The 20,844-nt window shown below is 38.0% G+C and overlaps 1 protein-coding gene and 1 non-coding gene across 5 annotated transcripts in view; both read left to right on the top strand.

The window, feature by feature from the left end:
• The window catches only part of ASH1L (ASH1 like histone lysine methyltransferase), a 196,500-nt gene that overhangs the window by 26,238 nt on the left and 149,418 nt on the right, over positions 1 to 20,844 (top strand). For all 4 annotated transcript variants that reach the window (XM_088016902.1, XM_088016901.1, XM_028090032.2 and 1 more), the window contains exon 2: positions 1,831 to 2,351. In XM_088016902.1, the coding sequence (XP_087873028.1) occupies positions 1,932 to 2,351 (420 nt within the window). In that variant the 5' untranslated portion in view covers positions 1,831 to 1,931. The remainder of the gene's footprint in view (positions 1 to 1,830; positions 2,352 to 20,844) is intronic.
• LOC114198730 (U6 spliceosomal RNA) lies at positions 20,181 to 20,287 on the top strand. Its single transcript, XR_003607163.1, has one exon. It is a non-coding gene; the product is annotated as a U6 spliceosomal RNA (small nuclear RNA).

Genomic DNA, 20,844 nt, shown 5'->3' with positions numbered 1-20,844 from the left:
CACAGTAATACTTTTGCATTGAAATGTATGGCTATTCACAAAAATTGTGGTGATTAAGACCAAAATGGATCCAAATCAGGTCTGGTCAGGTTTTGTCCCTAGTGAGTTATGAAAAAGCTTCTGGTTCTCAGAGTTTTAAATTTCAGGATTATGAACCCATCTCGGACAAGATAGGACTTTGTACTTTTTTATTTTTTCAATTAATTTGCTTGAGAGAGAGAGAAAGCGACCATGGGGGGGCAGAGGGAGAGGGAGAAGCAGACTCCCCACTGAGCAGGGAGCCTGACGCAGGGCTTGATCCCAAGACACCGAGATCACGACCTGAGTCAAAGGCAGCCACTTAACCGACTGATCCACCCAGGAGCCCCAGGACTTTGTACTTTTAGAGGGAAAGAAAGTACATGGCACAGAAGCAGAAATGAACATGATTTGTTAGGGACAGTAAAGGAAACTGAATTGACGGCGTCATAGGGGATGTGTGTTGGGAAGTAAGGACAAGCAAGTTTGAATACTTACGAGCTAGATTATGAACAGCCTTGAAAACTATTGTGAAGCATTAATCTGTGAAGCGTTAGACAGCAAGAATTGTGAGAGTGAGCTGATTGGAAGATTACAGAATGGATCCTTGTGGCTGTTTTTGTGAATGAATAGAGTGGGAACAAACTGAAGAGTTTAGTCAATTGGCCAATATTTACTGAATACTTAATATGCTGCTAGTACTATTAGTAATAATAATTGTTGGCACCTTCTCCTGAACCCTTTGCTGTGTTGCCAGGCGTTGGGCTATGCATTTCACTTACATTCCTTGTAGCAGTTGTGAAATAGTTGTATGATCTCTGTTCTTGAGAATCTTGCAGTCTTGTTGGAAAGAAAAGTCTTAAGGCATGTTGTTTAAACTATGAAGTATTCTACTTCGTAAATGGAATGTTCTAAGGAATAGGCTGTTCTTCTTTTTTCAGATACTTGTCCTGGATCTTGACTGGATATATGCTTAGAGTAAAAACTAGTCTGTCAATCTTCAAGAATAGTGAATTGTTTTGGTTTTATATTTGCTAGTCAGCCCCCTGATTAGATGGTAATCTGGTTTCCTGAAGATCTTTATTTATGAGAAGGAGGTTGCCCTGTGTAGATTATTCAGATTCACAGGTAAGGTGTACATCTGTTGTAAAATAATAATTTGCTCATTTAAAAATACTTTATGAATTTGGAAAAAAATATTTATGGATTTGGGGAATTAAAGCATGCCAACTGACTATTCACTATTAGGAAAACTTGTAAAATTAAATTTCTGGTTTTCAAAGTTTTTATAACAATTATAAATCATTTATATAACAATTTTTTAATGTTCGTCTTTCTCACTAGAGTATAAGTCTTATAAATTTAGGAACTGGGTCTGTTTTGTTGAGTACTGTGTTTCCAGGTTTTTGCACAATGCCTGGCACATGATAGGAGCTCAGAAATATTTTTGAGTGAATGAATGAGTGAATGAATTCAGAGTTTAATTGTACACCAGCAGCAGAGATAATTCCAGCCTAAGAGTCCTAACGGAAAAGCCCGAAACCTCTTTAAAAAGTTGGAGTACTAAAAACAGTCCATAACATGTATTCCTACAGCTTGTTTATGATATCTGTAGAATAATAAGCTTATTCTAAAATTTTAAATTTATTTATAACTAAATTAATTTAAATTCATTTTGTACTGTGTTTTGGTTATAACTGTGATTTGGGATTCTTCCTGACCTCATTGCCCCTCTCCCCTTATACCCATTTTTCACATTAAGCGATAGTTGCTTTCTTTTCTCATGAACTTTTGTTATGGTTTATCCTGCAGAGAAAGAGATGCTGGATGCAAGTTTTGGAGATCCCTGTTTTTTATGGAACACAGTTCTGTAAAATTTTCCTAAGCTTCCTTGGCAATAACAGACACTTGTGATGGACCCTAGAAATACTGCTATGTTAGGATTGGGTTCTGACTCTGAAGGATTTTCAAGGAAGAGTCCCTCTGCCATCGGTCCTGGCACAGTGGTCAGCAAGAGAGAAGGAGAGCTAGAGAACAACACAAAAGAGGAAGAGGACCTTCGCAAGTGGAATCGGGAAAGAAACAGTGAAGCAGGGAAGGAGGATGGTTTGACTGATGCACAGCAACAGTTTTCAGTGAAAGAAACAAACTTTTCAGAGGGAAACTTAAAATTGAAAATTGGCCTTCAGGCTAAGAGAACTAAAAAACCTCCAAAGAACTTGGAGAACTATGTATGTCGACCTGCCATAAAAACAACTATCAAGCACCCAAGGAAAGCACTTAAAAGTGGGAAGATGACAGATGAGAAGAATGAGCACTGTCCTTCAAAACGGGTGAGTAGAATTGTTGACATTCCTTGGATTTCTTTATTAATTTTTTATCCAACTTCATACTTATTACGGGAAGTTTGATTTTAATCTCTTTTATTTCCAAGTAGTCTGTTCTGTGAGACTACAAGAGGCTCTGAGGCTTGTCAGGGACGGGCATGACAGCATGACCGTGAATGCATTTGTATTTGTATGGTAGACATTTGAAATCGGACATACCTATGTTGTTACTCCTACATGTGGTAGTGGAAAGAATGCTGGCTTTGGAGTTAGCAATTTCCTACATTTGACTCTCACCTTCCTATTTACTAGCATTGTTATAGACAGATTAACAGGGAAGAAATTGAGGCTCAAAGATGTCAAATGACTATAATACCACTTACCTTTTAAAGGTGGTTGTGAGGATCCAGTTAACTACCATATGTTGAAAGCTTTTGTGGGTTTTTGTGTTTGGTTTGGTTTGGTTTTTCATTCTTTTTTTTTTTTTTTTTTTTTTTTAAGAGAAGGAGAGAGAGAGTATGAGGGGGAGGGGAGGGGCAGAAGCAGAGGGAGAGGGAAAGAGAATCTTAAGCAGGGCTCGATCTTAACAACCCTGAGATCATGACCTGAGCTGAAATCAAGAGTCAGAAACTTAACTAAGTCACCTATGCACCCCATACGTTGAAAGCTTTTGTAAAATGAATTGTTTAATACAAGGATTAATTCCTGTCACTCTTCATAAAGCAAGTTGATACATTAAAAATTGTCCCCTCTTTCTCGTAGGCTCTCCAAAGTAGTAACTAATTTTTCAGGGCACCTGGGTGGCTCAGTCAGTTAAGCTGACTGCCTTTGGCTCAGGTCATGATCCCAGCGTCCTGGGATTGAGTCCCACGTCGGGCTGCCTGCTCAGCGGGAAACCTGCTTCTCCCTCTCCCTCTGCTGCCTTCCCTGTTTGTGCTCTCGCTCTCTCTCTCTCAGATAAATAAATAAAATCTTTTTAAAAAATAACTAATTTTTCTTAACCTTATTTATTCTGTGCAGTAAAGATACTAAATTTGTGGGGCACCTGGATGGCTCAGTCAGTTAAGCTTCTGCTTTTGGCGCAGGTCATGATCCCAGAGTCCTGGGATCGAGACCCACATCAGGCTCCCTGCTTAGCGGGGAGCCTGCTTCTCCCTCTCCCTCTGCCTGCCTCTCTGCCTACTTGTTTTCTTTCTCTATCTCTCTGTCAAATAAGTAAATAAAATCTTAGAAAAGGACATTAAATTTGTTTTAGGTCATGTGTTGACCACAAGTTTTAGCCATTTCTCTTTTTTTCTTTTTCTTTTCTTTTTTTTAGATTTTATTTATTTATTAGAGCGAGAGAAAGCACAAGTGGAGGTGGGGTGGGGAGGAAAGGGAGAAGCAGGCTCCTTGCTGAGTAGGGAGCCTGACGTGGGGCTCGATCCCATGACCCTGGGATCATGACCTGAGCCGAAGACAGCTAGATACTTAACCGACTGAGCCACCCAGGTACCCCTCGCCATTTCATACAATATCTAATTTCAGGCGATGGGCACCATACGGGCCCACGTGCATATTTAAATTATTTGTATATGTAAGTAAAACAGTGGATCTAGCTAGAAAGAATTGGCTTAACATTTTGGCTAAAATTTTGAAATATTCCTGACTGTGTGAAATAACTTAATTTTTACTGTTAATTACTTAACATCAAATTCATGTGCTTTCTGCATGTTACCAGAAACCATAATGATGCAGGCTCTTTGTTCTTGAAATTGCTGTGGCATCCAGAAATTTTTAGTAGTTGCTATTCTTCAAAGATTATGGACATGTAAAGTAGTTTGGGATGTTTTATTGATAAAATGAACTGTGAATGAGTTAGATTAGAAGCCAGGAAAAAAACGGTTATTGTACCAATTCTTGAAAAAATGAACTGGGTGAATCTTCGCTAAGTTGAGTAACCTCCCCTGAGCCTTATTTTCCTCATGAGGATATCAGTTCCTGCTGAACTCAAGGATTTTCATAAGATTGATTGAAAAAGATTTTTTTTTTAAAGGATTTTATTTATTCATTTGAGACACAGAGATACAGAGAGAGAAGAGAAAGCATGAGCAGGGAGAGAGGCAGAGGGAGAGGGAGAAGCAGGCTCCTTGCCGAGCCAGGAGCTCGATGCGGGGCTCGATCCCAGGACCCCTGGGATCATGACCTGAGCCGAAGGCAGACGCTTAACCATCTGAGCCACCCAGGCGCCCCTGAAAAAGATTTTTATGTAGACCTTTTTCCTTGAAACAATGTTAGAGTTTGTAAAGTCTCCTTCCTTGTAAAAGTCTCCAGTTTTCTCATTTATAGTGGGACTATGAATGCCTATCTTCAATGGATGTATATAAAATTAAATTTATATAAAGCATCTGGCATGTGACAGGTTCCTGTGAATGTTTTCTTTTCCTTGTTACAGCCTGATGTAAGGCTTCACAACCTGTGGTCCCTGGGAGGATGCTGGTGTGTGGGGTTGTCCTCACAATGTGACAATCAGTATAGAGTTTTGTGTTTTTACATAGCTATCACCAGCTTCTTAAAGGAGGTCATGACTCTAAAAAGATTAAGCATCCTTGGCCAAGGAAGGAAAGAGGGACTATTACGAGTCAATGTTGGTAGTTTTAAGAAAGTGTGGGCACTTTGTTTTATTTATTTTAAAACAAGGCTTTACTAAATGCAACTGCAACATTTACCCCCAGTTCTTCAAAAGTAGTTGGGTTTGTCAGTGTTGCTTTTAAAGCAAATATTACAGGGCACCTGTGTGGCTCAGTCAGTTAAGTGTCCGACTCTTGATTTCAGCCCAGAGATCGAGCCCCGTGTAGGGCTCTGTGCTGGGCGTGGAGCCTGCTTAAGATTCTCTCTCTCCCTCTCTCCCTCCCTAAAAAAATAAAATAAAAGATAAATCAAATATTAGGTCTTATATTCCTAATAAAAACAAATATGGATCATATACTTTATCTCTACATAAAATTTTTCTTCCGGCAGTATTCAGAGAGCAAAAACAAGATCCTCTGAAAAAATAAGTTATTTGCTGTTATGATTAGTGCTGAATGATTGTTAACTGTTTAATTTTTTAAACTGCTTATGTAATTTTTATTTATTTATTTATTTTGTAAAGATTTTATTTATTTATTTGACAGAGAGAGACGCAGCGAGAGAGGGAATAGAAGCAGGGGGAGTGGGAAAGGGAGCAGCAGGCTTCCCGCGGAGCAGGGAGCTCGATGTGGGGCTCGATCCCAGAACCCTGGGATCATGACCTGAGCCGAAGGCAGACGCTTAACGACTGAGCCACCTAGGCGCCCCTGTTTATGTAATTTTTAAAAGCAAAACCCACGTTCAGTTCCATAAATGAAATTTTCCCTTTTCTTGAATTATGTGACATACTGTTAAATTTATAGTAGTTTACTCATGAACTCTTTATTTAGAGGGTTTCAAATATGTCACTAATTTATGAAAAATTTCAGTTCATTGTTTAGGAACTAGGACATTAATAACTGGAGTGTGAAGTTTAGTTCATTCTTTTGAGAAAATATTGGAGGATGATACTCTTAATGTCTTCTATTTAAAGTTATATTAAAGATTTTAAGGGTCCTAATTCTGTTTTTATTTAATGTATTTGTAATGTATTTTTTAATACGTTTTTAGATTTAATATGTTTTTTAAAGATACTGAGTTACAGTGCTGTGTACTTGGTGTGAAGGTGTACTTGGTTTATGTTTCAGTAATTTTGAGACCTTTCTATATTACATTTTGGCAAAACTGAAAAATTTCATATTAATGATAATAATAATAATTGAGTGTTGGCAGGAATCTAGGGAAACAAGCTCTCTCATCCACTGCTGGTGTTGAGTAAATTGGTATGGCACTTTTTGAATTGTGCTGTTTTTTTATTGGTGAGTTTTCAGGGTTCTTTATACATTTGGCATATAAGACTAGCTAATAGTAACTCCCCCTGTGTGGGTTGTCTTCTCACTCTCTTGACAGTGTCCTCAGATGCACAAGGGTTTTCAGCTTTGATGAACTCGTTTATCTATTTTTTCTTCTATTGCCTGTGCTTTTGGTGTCCTATCCAAGAAATCACTGTCAAATCCAGTTTATGGAAGATTTTCCTCTATGGTTTTTTTCAGGGTTTTATCATTCTTGTTCTCTGAATTCAGAAACTAATTCAGACAGCAAGAGATACTTTGGACATGGGAAGCTGTTATAAAAAATGTCATGTGTAGAGGCACCTGAGTGACTCAGTGAATTAAACTTTGGACTCTTGATTTTAGCTCAGGTCATGATCTCTGGTGGAGAGATTGAGGGCCCCCCCCCCCCCGGGGGGGTGGGGGGGTGGGCTTCGTGCTGTGTGTGGAGCCTGCTTAAGATTCTCTGTCTTCTTTTCCCTCTGCCCCTTCCCCACTAAAAATACATAAAATAAAATGTGTGAGAGTATGGATATTGGACCAGAAAATATTATTTGATTAGGTAATAAACTCCTATGATTCAGAATTTAAGAGATAAAAAAGGAAACAATGAAATATTGTTTCTAAATAAATAGTAAATCTATTTTGGAATCCCCTTTTAGATAATCTCGTGATAACCCCTTACCAACTGTGATAACGATTAAGCAGAACAACCATTTCTCAATCAAAATGAAGAAAACTGATATGTATATTGAATACATTTTCAGGTTTACATTTACACTTGGAAAATAATACCTCATTAAGAATAATTGTTTTTATTTTTTATTTTTACTTATTTTTTAAAGATTTTATTTATTTATTCAAGAGAGAGAGAGAGAGCGAGAAAGGGAACACAAGCAGGGGTCGTGGCAGGCAGAGGGAGAAGCAGGCTTCTCGCCAAGCAGGGAGCCCAGTGTGGGACTTGATCCCAGGACCCCAGAATCATGACCCGAGCCGAAGGCAGACGCCCAGTGACTGAGCCACCCAGGCGCCCCTTTTTGTTTGTTTTTAAAGATTTTATTTATTTATTTGACAGAGCACAAGCAAAGGGAGAGGCAGGGAGAGGGAGAAGCCACCCAGGCACCCCAAGAACTAGTTGTTTTGGAACCAAAATTGGTGCAAAGAATCTTCCAGGAAGATAACTCCCAACATTAGAGTCTGTAATATCTCCCAAAAATATATAACGTATATACAGGCAAATACATATGTCTCCCTCCTCCCCCAATTAAAAAATATAAATAGTTGGGGTGCCTTTGTGACTCAGTCGGTTAAGCATCAACTCTTGATTTGGCTCGGGTTGTGGTCTCAGGTTCCTGGCATTGAGCCCCACGTTGAGCTCAGCGACTCCCTTTCCCTCGGCCTATCCCCCACTGTGCGGGTGCTCTTTCTAACTTACTCTCAAATAAATAAATAAAATCTTTTTTAAAAATTTCCTGTAAGGGCCACCTGGGTGGCTCAGTTGGTTGAGTGGCTGCCTTTGGCTATGGTCATGTCATGATCTCAGGGTCCTGGGATCAAGCCCCACATCGGGCTTACTGCTCTGTGGGGAGTCTTCTTCTCTCTCTCGCTCCCCCTGCTCGTGTTCAATCTCTCTCTCTGTCAAATAAATAAATAAATAAAATCTTAAAAAAATTTCCTGTAAAAATTTGGGTTTTGTTGTCTTGCCACTTCATGTGGTGTCTGTCATTTCATAAGTTGCCAGAATGGTCTATTCATTCTTCTATAGCAGCATTTTAGAAAGTGAGAGTAGAGGTGGAAGTCATAGTATTTACCTGCATTTATTACACATGAACTTAAAAGGAGAAGAGGTAATGGTACCTTCCTTTCTGGCATTTAAACAAAATTCCAGCTTTGGATTTGTGCAGCATGTATGTGCAGTTATGTCTGATCCCAGTTTACTTAGGTTACTAGGCCAAAAAAAGGTGCTTTTGTGACAAATGAAAAGTAACCAAAATATCTGTTTCCTGTGGCCGGTGATTAAAACTGAAACTTCTTTGAATTTAATGAGATTGGGGTCTATTTCGATACCGCTATACACTGATTACAATTTAGGTCACAGAGCATTGAACCTCTAGTACTATGTTGACTGACATTTTGCCGGTGAATAGTTTATTTGTTGTCATTTTAGCCTAGTTGAGTGGATTTAATGAGCACAGTGGATTATAAATAAAATTTACAGCGCTAATTATAATTTTCCTCCAAAAGATAGTTTTCTATTTGGAAAAGAAACGCCTGTGCCGATGTAATAGATTCTATAGAAAACAGCTCGTTGAAGAGGTGATTTCGAATCTCAGTGAAGTGATTTTTATGGAGAGTTACTAAAACCGACATGAGTCCAAGTATTCTAATTAAGTCCTTTTGGTCTGAGATTTTATTAAATTACAGAACTGATAGATTAATGTTTCTTTAATAAGAAACAATACGGATGATAATAATAGTATCTCAGCTCTTGCTTAGTATAGCTAATTTGCCTAGCAGTTTTTAAATTGCTGCACACAAATCCCAATTGTTTTGAAATGAAATGTTGAGGAAAAAATGGGTTAGATACTACCTAGGTTTTGGCTTTTCTTTCTTTCTTTCCTTTTTTTGCCCCCCCCCCCCCCCCCAGAGAAAGAGGGAAAGAGTACGTACATGCCAGGAGTAGGAGGTGTGGGGCAGAGGGAGAGGAAGAGAGAGTATCTTAAGCAGGCTCTATGCCTAGCGCAGAAGTGTGATGTGGGGCTGGATCTCACGACCCTGAGATCATGACCTCAGCCGAAATCAAGAGTCAGAGGCTTAACTGACTGAGCTACCCAGGCACCCATACCTACACGTTAGATAACTGGTCAAGGGATTAATATTTTACTTGCGTTACTTATATTTATTTGTATTTACTTATATTACTAATAATTGTACTTTTCACAAAGGAAGATCAAGTTTTCTTTCACTTAATTTTAAACATAATCTCTAGTCTAGCCTCACAGTATTATTTGATTTATCTATTTCTCCATAAATATTTGAGTGCCTATCCTGTGCATTAAACAAGTTATTATCATGTGATAACTTCCATAATAAAAATACAGAAAGAGTATTTATGAATTCACAGAATCATTGGGAGAAGGTGGGTGGAGAATATGCAAGGAAAGCTTTATAGAGGTGTTCATATTCAGAATTAGGTATTGGCATCTTTGTTAGAATTTGCTAGAAAGAGAGGGGGCTTTGGGGGGCAAAGTAAATACAAGGGCACAGCTAGCATGTCTCACAGATTTGTCAGTTGTGATACAGGATAAGAATTTGAAAGTCCTTTAAAGTAGGTGAGTCCTGAGAAAATACAGACTGGAGGACTAGTTGGGGTACTTACATGTTCTGCTGTTTCGTGTTGCCCTCAAAACTTAGGGAAACTCTATTTTTTGTCTGCATTTTCTTCTTAAGAAATCTTGGCTTGAAGTTTCTTCTCTGTTTCGACTTACAAAGTGTTTTAATTTTTATTTATTTTTCTTTTTTTTTTTTTAAGATTTTATTATTTGACAAAGAGAGACAGCGAGAGAGGGAACAGAAGCAGGGGAAGTGGGAGAGGGAGAAGCAGGCTTCCCGCCAAGCAGGAAGCCAGATGTGGGGCTCAATCCCAGGACCCTGAGATCATGACCTGAGCCAAAGGCAGATCCTTAATGACTGAGCCACCCAGGCGCCCCATATTTATTTATTTTTTAAAGATTTTATTTACTTGTCAGAGAGATAGCACAAGCAGGGGGAGCGGCAGGCAGAGGGAGAGGGAGAAGCAGGCTCCCCACCGAGCAGGGAGCCCAACGTGGGGCTCGATCCCAGGACTCTGGGATCATGATCTGAGCCGAAGGCAGACGCTTAACCATCTGAGCCACCCAGGCATCCCGTGTCTTGATTTTTAAACCATGTAGTGTTGCTTCTAACATAAAATTTTTTAAAAATTGCATGACCATACCCATTTGTTTTTAAGTATTTTTTTCTTTGTTTTTAAAGTTCTAAAATTTTGTGGTTGTACTTTGTATTAGAAAGAGGAAACATTTTAAAGTTAAAATTGCTTTTTTGGAAAGTTTTTTTATTTGAGAAATTTGGAATTATTTTTAGTTGTAGTTAGTAGGAGCCCTATCCTTTATAGCTGTAATGTTAAACCTCACCAAGATACAGTACCTGAATTTTATTTTACAGATCTGTTAATAGTGAATTACCTTGGTCTTTCGGTCATGCAGGAAAGTCAAGCAGGAATAATGTTGAGGCAGAGTGGTGCAGCTTCTTGAGCACATAGAACTGCAACAGCAGGTGGCATTAGAGATCAGGTTTAAGGATGAGTTGCAAGGATTTAAGTATTAAGGGGGAGGGAAAGTGAGGTGTATTAGGGTTTCAGGATACAGCTGGCAAAGCTCCATGTGACCGTTCTTGGTGTTGGTTTGTATAAAGATTTTTTTTAGAACCAACTATTTCATAATGGAATTCTGCTTCATAGAATTAAAGAATTCGTTTTCCAGAAGAAAAGGAAACTTGTATGTCTAATACCCCATCTCCCCTCACAACTAAAAGGTGGGAAAATAGGATATCATCCAAGATCTATATAATAACCTTTGTCTTTTTGTTACAAATGAGTATCACTTTATACCAGCAAGTACCTAATGTCAGGAGTTAAGAGAACTATGTAAGATTGGGTGAAGACCTACAAAGGAAGGGAGCGGGTGGGTGGTTGCATGTTAACTGTGACTTCCTTGGAACCCTTTAGTATAGATATGGGTCTTCAAGCTGGATTTATGGTGTTCCTAAGGCTTTAGTTTATCCAAAGTCTATTATCTAATGCAATTATACAGATTACCAAAAGAAGATAATATAAACAAAGACGTCAGAAACGGTAACTTTGGTAAAGTGAAATAGTAACCACTACTCACTCTTAAAATAGGTTCTGAACTATTAAATTTGGTCTTTGTCTACTCTTCATTTTTTAACAGCCAAGTTTTTATCTACTATGTATATTTTACCATCAGTTTTGGAAAACATCTCATAGTCAAGTATGCAAGTTTGCGGTAAAATGTTCTGCTACTGTGTTAGGAAGTCAGAGTTTAGGAGGTGTGCAGAGACATTCTGACACAAATGCACAGATGGTAGATATGTACAATAGAATATTTTAGCTATTTCTTTAGCCAAGCTACATGGAATTAGTAACACCTCAGAATATATGTGAAAGGAGAAAGATGATCCTAACAGTTGCAGAATTCAGTAGTAACTTTTCACAGTAACAATAATGAAGTAAGATAGAACCTGCTTCTGAACCCCACCTTTTTATTTTTTGCCCAAATTGCTGAGTGTGATTATCCTCTAGTCTTTGTCTAGTCCTTTATCGCATGGGTAGGAGCTACAGAAGACTGCTGAGAAAATCACAGACACTTAGAATTAGAAGCCAGAGGCAAAGGGTGCTTGGTCACTTTTCCTTAAGCTGCCTGTTGGTTGTGACCGCTAGGAATTACCAGACAACTGGAGATTCTCCTACGCGTACTTGGTGACACATTTTTCTCTTAGTTGCAATCTCAAGAAGTAAATTAGCTAACATAAACATGAAAAATTAGAAAAATAAATTTGTTACTAAGTTCTTAAATAAAAAGCAAAAAGAAAAAAGTTTCATATGCAATAGAGGAGAGAGAGAGGATGAGAGGGTGGGAAGGCTTGGCTTACGTGTCACCCAGCTCTGTTAAAGGTTACCTGAGCTGTAACCTCTGTGCTTCCACTGCGTGTATTTCTGTTCTGTAACGTGTGTCACAGTATAGTGCAATTGTTAGTTTGTCTTTTTTTTACTAGTGAATGAATGCTCCTTGAGTGTCAAGGTGACCATTTTAGTTTTTGCATTTAAGAATCACACACTATGCTTAAAAAATAGGTCATTAAGATTATGGACTGTGTGTTAAGATCTGTAAGCATTAAAAAAACAAACAAACAAACAAAAAAAACCAGCACCACCACCAAAAATATACCCCTTAACATTTAGCTCGAGAATAAGAGGATTTGTTTCTGTAGCTCTAAGATGGTGCTTTTGCATATGTTTTCCTAACTGAAGTAATCATAAATATTTTCTCCTTTCAGTTACTAAAAGTGTGTATTAAAACTTTTAGGTCTATTTAAAACAATCTGTAGTTTGCTACTTTTAAGAAATTAGTGTTACTACCTGTGGCTGTTTCATGAATTTCCTGGGAAATCACAACTTTGATGACTACCCTTAGAAAACCCATTCATCTTATAATAGGTCAAACAAAACCTTTCTTTATTTTACCAAACTGAGCTGTCTGCAATATCTCCATTCAAAAACAACCCCACATTAGGTTCTTAGTTTAAGAAAACATTTTTAGATAGGTCAAACACCTTTTCAAAGCATTTAACACATCTTAGTGACTCCTCCACTAAAAGATGGCACAAGATGAGCCGAAGTGACACTGTTTTATCATTACTGCTGTCAGGTGTTGTTTATCCCAGTGCCTTTCCCCCCCCCCCTTTTTAACCAGTTTTTCATTTTTTGGCTCCTTAGCTCTATCCAGGGAATAGGAGGTCAGATTTCTCTCATCTTACCTGCACCTTGAGTTAAGTGTCATCTGTGAGTGTGTGGTCTTTCTTGTACCAACTTATGAAAAGGTCCAGAATACAAGTAAGTCTGTATTATCCCACCACTTCTTTTCCACTCCCATGTTCTTGTTGACAGAAGTTATTCAAGTCAGAAGACCGGATGGTGTACAGGTATCTCCAGGTCCTGCTTTGAATGGAGTTCTGTTGTCTTACCTTCATACTGGTTGTTTATTTTGGAAGCTGCTTGAGCTAGTTATTTTGTAGTAGAGAAGAGAACAGTTGGCACAGAGCCCAGCTTCTCCATGGCAGTAGCTATTATGCAAATTCTTGTGGATCTTCACATTTCAGTAAAGCCTTCTTTTCTCCCTTTACATACACAAACAGCTAAGGGGGCAGCAATGATCTGTCTTAAGCCTTGGAGACAAAACAACATGCCACTTTTTTCCCAAAATATCGTCCATTATGGAAGCATCTGCTCCTGTAAATGGAGGGGAAAGCAGATCTCTTCTATTGCACTGTGAAGACTGCTATAAATATACCAGGAAGATTCAGGCTATCATAGTTTCATCAGGTTCATCCTCAATTCTTTGATTTTGTAGTAGAAACTTCTCTAATCATTGCTGCATTTGGTTGATTGAGCAATTCACTTTCTCTTAAAGTGTTGGATGTTAAGTTTATCTGCTTGAGTCTGTATCGTGGTTTGTTTGAATGGTGTACAAAATGAGGTATGGTAAATGTGAATATTTCTCATTTCATTGTTAATCTTACTAATGGAAAAAGTCATTATTGAATCAAATTGAAAGAAGGCATAGCTTTCCTTAAGTTCCAGGGAATTAAGCCTAAATACCATCACACTGACTTGCTAATTCACATGCTGCTTTTTATGGTGGCCTGTTCATATCTTTTATTTCATTTTAATGACTATAAATCACTCCAGAGATGCTCACATACAGACTGCTCCATAAGTGCACATTGCTAATTAATTTCGAGATATAGCTGTGTAGAAACACATGAAGACTTTTAGGGAGACATCAGAAGTAAGGGCCTTATAAGATGAGATAACAAAACCTAGGGATTTTATGAAACTGACTGAGCCAGCCAGATATTTCTAATTTCTAACATAATTTTACGAGTAACTTATGTTTCTTACTATCATTGGGGAAAATTTTGTCCATAAACCTTTTTACTTTTTTTAGTGGTTGTCCTAGAGTTTGCAGTACACATTTATAACTAAGCCAAGTCCACTTCCAGATAACACTGTCACTTCACAGGTACGTTATAATAACAAAATAACCCAAATTCTTCCCTTACCTCCTCTGTATCATCACCATTGTTCATTTCACTTATATATAAGGATATGTATATACACACACACATATATATAAAAACATACCTTGTCAGATATATTGTTGCTATTATTTTATTATTTTATTTATTTTTATTTTTTTTTAAGATTTTATTTATTTATTTGACAGAGAGAGACACAACGAGAGAGGGAACACAAGCAGGGGGAGTGGGAGAGGGAGAAGCAGACTTCCCGCTGAGCAGGGAGCCCGATGCGGGGCTCGATCCCAGGACCCTGGGATCATGACCTGAGCCGAAGGCAGCCGCTTAACCGACTGAGCCACCCAGGCGCCCCTTATTTATTTTTTTTTTAAAGATTTTATTTATTATTTGAGAGAGAGAGAGAGAGAGAGAAACAGCATGAGAGGGGAGAAGGTCAGAGGGAGAAGCAGGCTCCCCGCTGAGCCGGGAGCCTGATGTGGGACTCGATCCCAGGACTCCGGGATCACGACCTGAGCCGAAGGCAGTCGCTTAACCAACTGAGCCACCCAGGCACCCTTGTTGCTATTATTTTAAACAGATTTCTCTGTTAGATCAATTAATAATAAGAAAAATAAAAGCTTATATTTCACCTTCACTTTTTCCTTCCTCGGTGGTCTTCCATTCTTTATGTAGATCTGTATTTCTGAACTATCATTTTCCTTCTCTAAAGAACTTTGAACATCTTGCAAGGCAGGTCTGCTGGATACAAATTCCCCCAATTTTTGTTTGTTAGTGAAAGTCTTTTATTTCTTTTTCACTTTTAAAGGGTAGTTTCACAGGGTACTGAATTCTAGTGGTGATTTTTTTCTTCTAACACTTTAATTTCATTCCATTGTTCTTGCTTGCATGGTTCCAAGAAGATGTTAGATATAATTCTTACCTTTGCTCTTCTGTAGGAGAGGTATTTTTCCCATCTATCTTCTTTCAAGATTTTTTTCCTTTATCTTTGACTTTTTTTTCCTTTTTTCTTCTTCGCTATTTATTTGTTTGTTTATTTGAAGAGAGCAAGAGCAAGCGGCAGAGGGACAAGGAGAAGTACGCTCCCTGCTGAGCAGGGAGCCTGATGCGGGGCTCGATCTGAGGACCTTGGGATCATGACCTGAGCCCAAGGCAGATGCTTAACTGACCGAGCCACCCAGGCGCCCCTTTATCTTTGATTTTCTATAGTTTGAAAATGATGTGTGTAGGTATAGGGTTTTTTGTTTCGTTTGCACTTATCCTGCTTATTATTCTTTGAGCTTTCTGAACTTGGTTAGGTGGCTGGTATTAAATTGGTGAAATTATCAGTCATTGTTTCAAATATTTTCCTGTTCCTTTCTCTCTCTCTTCTTCGTATATCCCCATTATGCAAATGTTATACTGTTGTCGCACAGTTCTTGGATCTCCTGTCCTGGTTTTTTCCAGTCTTTTTTCTCTTGCTTTTTAGTTTTGGAGGTTTCTATTGAGGTAGCCTTAAGCTTGGAGATTCTTTCCTCAGCCATGTTTAGTCTGCTAATGAGCTCATCAGAGCCATTTTTCATTTTTTAGTGTTTCTGTTCTCTAGAACTTTTTTTGTTTCTTTCTTAGAATTTCCACCTCTCTGCTCGCATTGCCCATCTGTTCTCACACGTGGTCTGCTTTATCAACTAGCATATTAATAATAGTTGTTTTAAATTCCTAGTCTGATAATTCTAACTTTCCTATAATATTTAAGCCTGATTTTTTAAAAGATTTATTTGTTTATTTTAGAGAGCACGTGCAAACGTGCGGCAGGAAGAGGCAGATGGAGAGGGAGAGTCTAAGCAGACTCAGCACTGAGCCCTGAGCCCAAGGTGGGGCTCAATCTCACAACCCTCAGATCACTGCCTGGTCTGAAACCAAGAGTCAGATGTTTAACCGACTGAGCCACGAGGGTGCCCTGAGCCTGATTTTAAAGCTTTCTCTGTCCTCAAACTCTGTTGTCTTTTGGTATGTCGTGTAATTTTTTCTTGATAGGTGGGTGGGCATAATGTACTGGGTAAACGGAATTGCTGTAAATAGATTTTTAGTGATGTGGTGGTAAGGTATGAGGGGAGGGGAGGTGTTCTTTAGTCCTGTGATTAGGCCTCAGTCTTTTAGGGAGCCTGTACTTCTAGACTGTGAACTTCATAAATGCTTCTCAGTTTCCCCCTCTCCTCTTGAGGTGGGACAGGATGGCTAGAGTGGGCTAAAGTTGGATGTTTCCCTTCCCCCAGAGCAGTTAGGCTTTGTTTAATTCTAACAGGTTAGGCTCTGCTTAGTAGCGTCTCCTGAGGGCAGACCTTGTTAATAGAATTCTCTGACATATTTCAAAATGGTTCCTTTTCCCCTCCTCCTGTGGGAAGGAATGGGGTGGGGGGGGTTCTCATTGTGAGAACCAGGGACAAATGCAGGAGCTAAAACTCAGAATAAGTGTGGGGGATTGCAGTGGCTGATTCTTCCTGGAATTTTCAGCTCCCAGACTGTGCACTAAACCTCTCACAGTTTGCCAGTTACAATTCAGGGCTACCCCGGTACTGCTTCCCACCAATGTTTTAGCTCCTGGTTTTCTGCTCTGGTGAATTAGGACTCTGTCGGTCACTCCAATTTGGGCGTCAGTAGTAGTTTGCCCTGTGACCTCACTTCCAGTATGGATCTAAGAAAACTTGTTGATTTTTCCGTTTGTTAAGATTTTTACTTTTTTTTTTTTTTAGATTTTATTTATTTGAAAGAGCAGAAGCAGAGGGAGAGGGAGGGAGAAGCGGGCTCTCTGCTGAGCAAGAAGCCCAATGTGGGACTCGATCCCAGGACCCTGGGATCATGACCTGTGCCGAACGCAGCCGCTTAACTGACTGAGCCACCCAGGAGTCCCAAGCTTTTTACTTTTTGTTAGGATGTAGTGGCAACATTCCAAATTCTCCATAAACCTTGTATCTCTAAACATTGCAATGGAGGTGTGTGTAATTGGTTTATAAGATAATAGAGTTGTCTGAATTTTCACCTGCATCTCAGCTTTCACTGCATGAACACTAGTTTCAAGATCTACCATGTAATAGGTAGGAGGAACTTTCCAGCAGGTAGCCTGTATACACACATTCCTAAGGCACAACACTGTTCAGTGAGTTCTAGTAAACAAACTACTTTGAATAAGTTTTCCTATGTTCATATTGTTGTTTGTAGAGTAACATTAGAGCTTTCCATATTTCACACACTCTTTTTTTAACGTAATAAGTCTAGTCTTTCCTGTTTCATTAGGTAGACAGCAAATTAATTTCAAAATCTCTAGTGTAACAAGAATGATGAAAATAGCGTACTACTGTATTTCTGCTATAATTCTCTAAACATACAGCTTGAGGATGTGAACAAAACATTGTTTTGGTTTTTTAAAGATGTTATTTATTTATTTGAGAGACAGAGGGCACAAATGGGGGGAGGTACAGAGGGAGAGGGACAAGCAGGGGAACTTGACTCGGGGCTAGATACCAGGACTCAGATCATGACCTGACCTGAAGTCAGATGCTTAACTAACCAAGCCACCCAAGCGCCCCTGAACAGAACATTCTCTTCTTATGATTCCCAGATCATAAGAATATAGCCTTCACTATATTCTGTTGTCAATACTAATTAAACGATAATTTAACTTACTTTTTGTTTTATTGATTTTCCATTCTATACAGTTTATTTTAGTCAGATTCATTCTGTTAAGCAGTGTGAGATGCAGCTGTCTTTCAGCAAAAACCAAAGCAGAAGTTTATCATCTCATGCTGTCAAGCATGTGTGTTTTTATGTATCTGAATGTGCAAGAAATAGAAGTAGCATATCTAATCATATTCACATTTTGTTTGCGGTAGAATGAGATTTAGGAACAAGTTTTTCAATAGGATGTTTTCTCAAAGGAACTTTGGGAGGGCACATCTCAAAAAAATATTTATCAACTACTGAAAATGATTGTCAGTCTGTAGCAATGCTTATTCAAGTTTTAGGCCTCCTGAATCATATCATGAAGACATCTTAAAGCATTTAATTTTTTTTATGGAGTAAGAACTACACTTGTTGCAGATGTTTTGTTTTCCTCTAACATTTTCTACTTTTTCAAAAATACTTTTATGTCCAGATCAAAGGTTATTATGGGTGAAGATGATTTATTTTGGAGTTTCTCTTGTGAAACTTTGAGCTAAGTTGATATGCTTTTAATTAATTTTCACATAACATGAAGAATTGCTAAAGGTGTATTTTTCTTGAAAGCTCCAAGGATTAAATAGAGTAAAACATTTTACTTAAAAGTTAATGTTTAATGTTATTTCATTTAGTGCACTAAAATTCTAGGAAGGTGAGAATTATGATATAAATGCAGTTCTGTTATCCTGTCTTTTATGATTATATAAATTTATTAGCATCCATTTACTTAATCATAAAATGTTTATACTAATTTAGATAACCTACTCTTTATATTAACTATTTGATAGTTCTTTTTTTAGGACATGAAGCTAACAGCTTTTGTGATTATAAGTATTTCAGCATTTCAGTTTTGCAATAGTACAAGTACCTCTACTTATTAAATGTTAACACATGATGCCCATAAGGAAGTTCTCCATGTTTCAAATAGAATTCTTACCTTTCTTTCAAGTGAATATTCAAATAATACCACAAATCCAAGTGTCATGCCTTATTTGTGTTACTGACAATGTTAGACTAATTATAATTGGTACTAATCTATTAATGTTGATTACTGCTAAGTTTTGTGATACCAGAAATAACATGAAAGTAAGCATTTAGTTGTTTGGCTTTCTTGAAACTGAAGCCAAACTTGGTAAAAATCTGCCTTCAATTATAAATTCATAGTATCTTTTAGAAGGAGATATTTTAAAATATTTTTGTAATTTTTATTCTTTTCCTGTCTTCCTCTTTGTAACTTGCCCTTTCATGAGATTCTGTGAATATGTTTCTTGAGGTCTCATTTATTTTCCTTTTTCTTCTTCACTTTTTGGTCGTCATTCATAGTAATGGCAAAATATAAAAGCCCTATCTTTTAGCATTTATTTCTTCCCTTATTTTAGTGAGTTTGAACATGTTTTCTTGTTCTGCTATTTAATTCTCTGCTTTGAATTGTCTGTTCATATCTTTGCTCATTTTAAGATACTATTTTTTGTTGTTATTTTTTAAAAACTGCATCTCAGTGGGGACCCAGGGTGGCTCAGTTGGGTAAGTGTCCAACTCTTAGATTCGGCTCAGGTTGTGATCTCAGGGTCTTGAGATAGAGCCTTATGTTGGGTTACCTGCTGAGCAGGGAGTCTGCTTCTTTACCTCCCCTTCTGCTCCCCCCTGCCCCCCCGCCGCTTATGCTCGCTCATGCTCTCTCTCTCAAATACGTAAGTAAATCTTTTTTTTAAAGGCTGTATCTCAGTGTTTTCCTTTATATATATTTTTGTTACCTTCCTCCCAGAAAAATATACCCATCTAGAGAAGAGTTTAAAATTGATCTGCATTTTATTCTAAGCCTACTCAAGGTAGGGAGTTGGAACTAGGATTCTTCAGGGTCTCTACCCTCAGTGAAGCACCTCTTAAGAAGAATTCAGAATTAAACATTGACAAAAAATATCCCAAGAAAGTTACCCATCATGAGCAGCAAGAGCCCAAACACAACTAACAACAGGAACAAATTCTGCAGGAGCTTCAAATAATACAGTTGTTGGATTAAGAATATAAAGTATTTGGGGCTCCTGGCTGGCTCAGTCAATGGAGCATGTGACTCTTGATCTCGTGGGCATGAGTTTGAGCCCCAGGTTGGGCAAAGAGTTTACTTTAAAAAGAAATAAACAAAAAATTGTGAATCTTTCCTTAACAAAAAGAATATAAAGCATTTGAAATGATTAGAGACTTAATAATAAGTGAGAGGTAAGAATAAACCTTTAAGAAGATAACCAGGCAGATTTTCAAAAGAAGCCAATGAAATATATTTTCTGGATATGAATGGTTTATTTTCATGATGAAAAAAGTGTACTCATTTACATTTAAAGACTCGGTGGTGCTTGTTTTGGCAGTACATATACTAAAATTAGAACGATAGGGAGAAGATTAGCATGGCCCCTGGGCAAGGAAGACATGCAAATTCATGAAGTGTTCCTAAATAAATAAATAAAGGCTCAGTGAATAATAGTTTAGCTTTCAATTTAGACGCAGCTGTGGAGAGAATAATGACCTGGAAAATAGTATTGAGAAAGTGATCTAGAATGTAGCAGAGCCGGAGATGTCAAATATGGTAGAAAGAATTAAAGATGATAAAGGATGGTAATAAGTCCTATATGTCCTATTTGGAGTCCTGAAGAATAATTGAGGAAATCTAATACTTGAAGGGTAATATTCCCAAATTGAATATTTATAATGGACATGTTCTGAGAAGGATTGATAAAGCTATGTCTGTATTGAGACACATTAAGTGAATCTGTAGAATAACGAAGACAAAAAAAATCTAAAACAATGAGAATTAGAGGAGCAACAGTGAAACAAACATCAGACCTTCAAACATCAACTAAAGGTTAGGAAACAAAAGAACGTATCTTCCAATGCTGAGAAAAAATAATTGTCAGTTCTGAACAGAACTTCCCCAGCTGACAAGTTTTAGCAGACTGGATTGCAGATGTAGCAAGGATACTGTTTTGCTGGGAATTACAAAAATTTAAAACAATCAC

Source organism: Eumetopias jubatus, unplaced genomic scaffold (genome assembly GCF_037043125.1).
Source record: "Eumetopias jubatus isolate StellerSeaLion01/CBP00866 unplaced genomic scaffold, mEumJub1_p1.0 scaffold_12, whole genome shotgun sequence".
Lineage (NCBI taxonomy): Eukaryota > Metazoa > Chordata > Mammalia > Carnivora > Otariidae > Eumetopias > Eumetopias jubatus.
The sequence above is the reverse complement of the archived record's forward strand: the minus strand, read 5'-3'. Positions and strand labels throughout refer to the sequence as shown.